General features: G+C 61.3%; 1 protein-coding gene across 1 annotated transcript in view; it reads right to left on the bottom strand.

Moving 5' to 3' along the window:
- Window positions 1-757, bottom strand: part of EMH_0043190 (uncharacterized protein) — a gene marked incomplete at both ends in the record, with an annotated part of 7,284 nt that overhangs the window by 363 nt on the left and 6,164 nt on the right. Inside the window, 1 exon segment of the mRNA XM_013495821.1 lies at window positions 4-749. Within this exon segment, the coding sequence (XP_013351275.1) occupies window positions 4-749 (746 nt within the window).

Here is a 757-nt window from a genome sequence, read left to right as displayed (position 1 = left end):
TGCTGCTGAGACTCCTGCTGCTGCTGCTGCTGCTGCTGAGGTTCCTGCTGTTGCTGGGGCTCCACCACCTCCTGCTGCTGCTGCTGCTGCTGCAGGGGTTGCTGCTGCTCCTGCGGCTGTTGCTGCTCTTGCTCTGTCTGCACCTGAACGGGTGGTGTCTGTTGCGTCTCCTGCGTGCCAGCAGTTTGCTGCTCCTCTCGCTGCTGTTGCTGCTGCTGCTGCTGCTGCTGCTGCTGCTGCTTCAGCAGCAGCAACTCGTTCGCTCTGCTGTCATCTGTGTGGTCTGCTGCACTGGATGTGGTTGCTGTTGAGCTGCAGCCGCCCTGCCCCCCCTGTGCTGCTGCGTCTGCCTCTTCTGGCTTCTTCGCAGCAGCAGCAGCAGCAGCAGCTGCTGCTGCTGCTGCAGCAGCAGCACCTGCTGCAGCAGTATCAGATGCTGCTGCAGCAGCAGTTGCTGGTGTTGCTGCAGCACCAGCACCAGCAGCAGGAGTCAGTATATTCGGTTCAACAAAACATTCTGCTGCTGCCGGCTTTGCTGCTGTCGGCAGCAAAACGGAAGGCTTCTGCTGCTGTTGCTGCTGCTGCTGCTGCTGCTGCTGCGCTTCCTGTTGCTCCTGCGACTGTGGCTGCTGCTGCTGCTGCTGCTGCTGCTGCTGTTCCTCCTGCTGCTGCTGTTGCTGCTGCTGGAAGTCCCGCTGGTCACCAATGCGCTCGTTTCCAGCTGCATCGCTGACTGCTGCTGCTGCTGCCTCTGCTG

This window comes from Eimeria mitis, genomic scaffold (assembly GCF_000499745.2).
Source record: "Eimeria mitis Houghton genomic scaffold, Emh_scaff1766, whole genome shotgun sequence".
NCBI classification, from domain to species: domain Eukaryota; phylum Apicomplexa; class Conoidasida; order Eucoccidiorida; family Eimeriidae; genus Eimeria; species Eimeria mitis.
The sequence above is the reverse complement of the archived record's forward strand: the minus strand, read 5'-3'. Positions and strand labels throughout refer to the sequence as shown.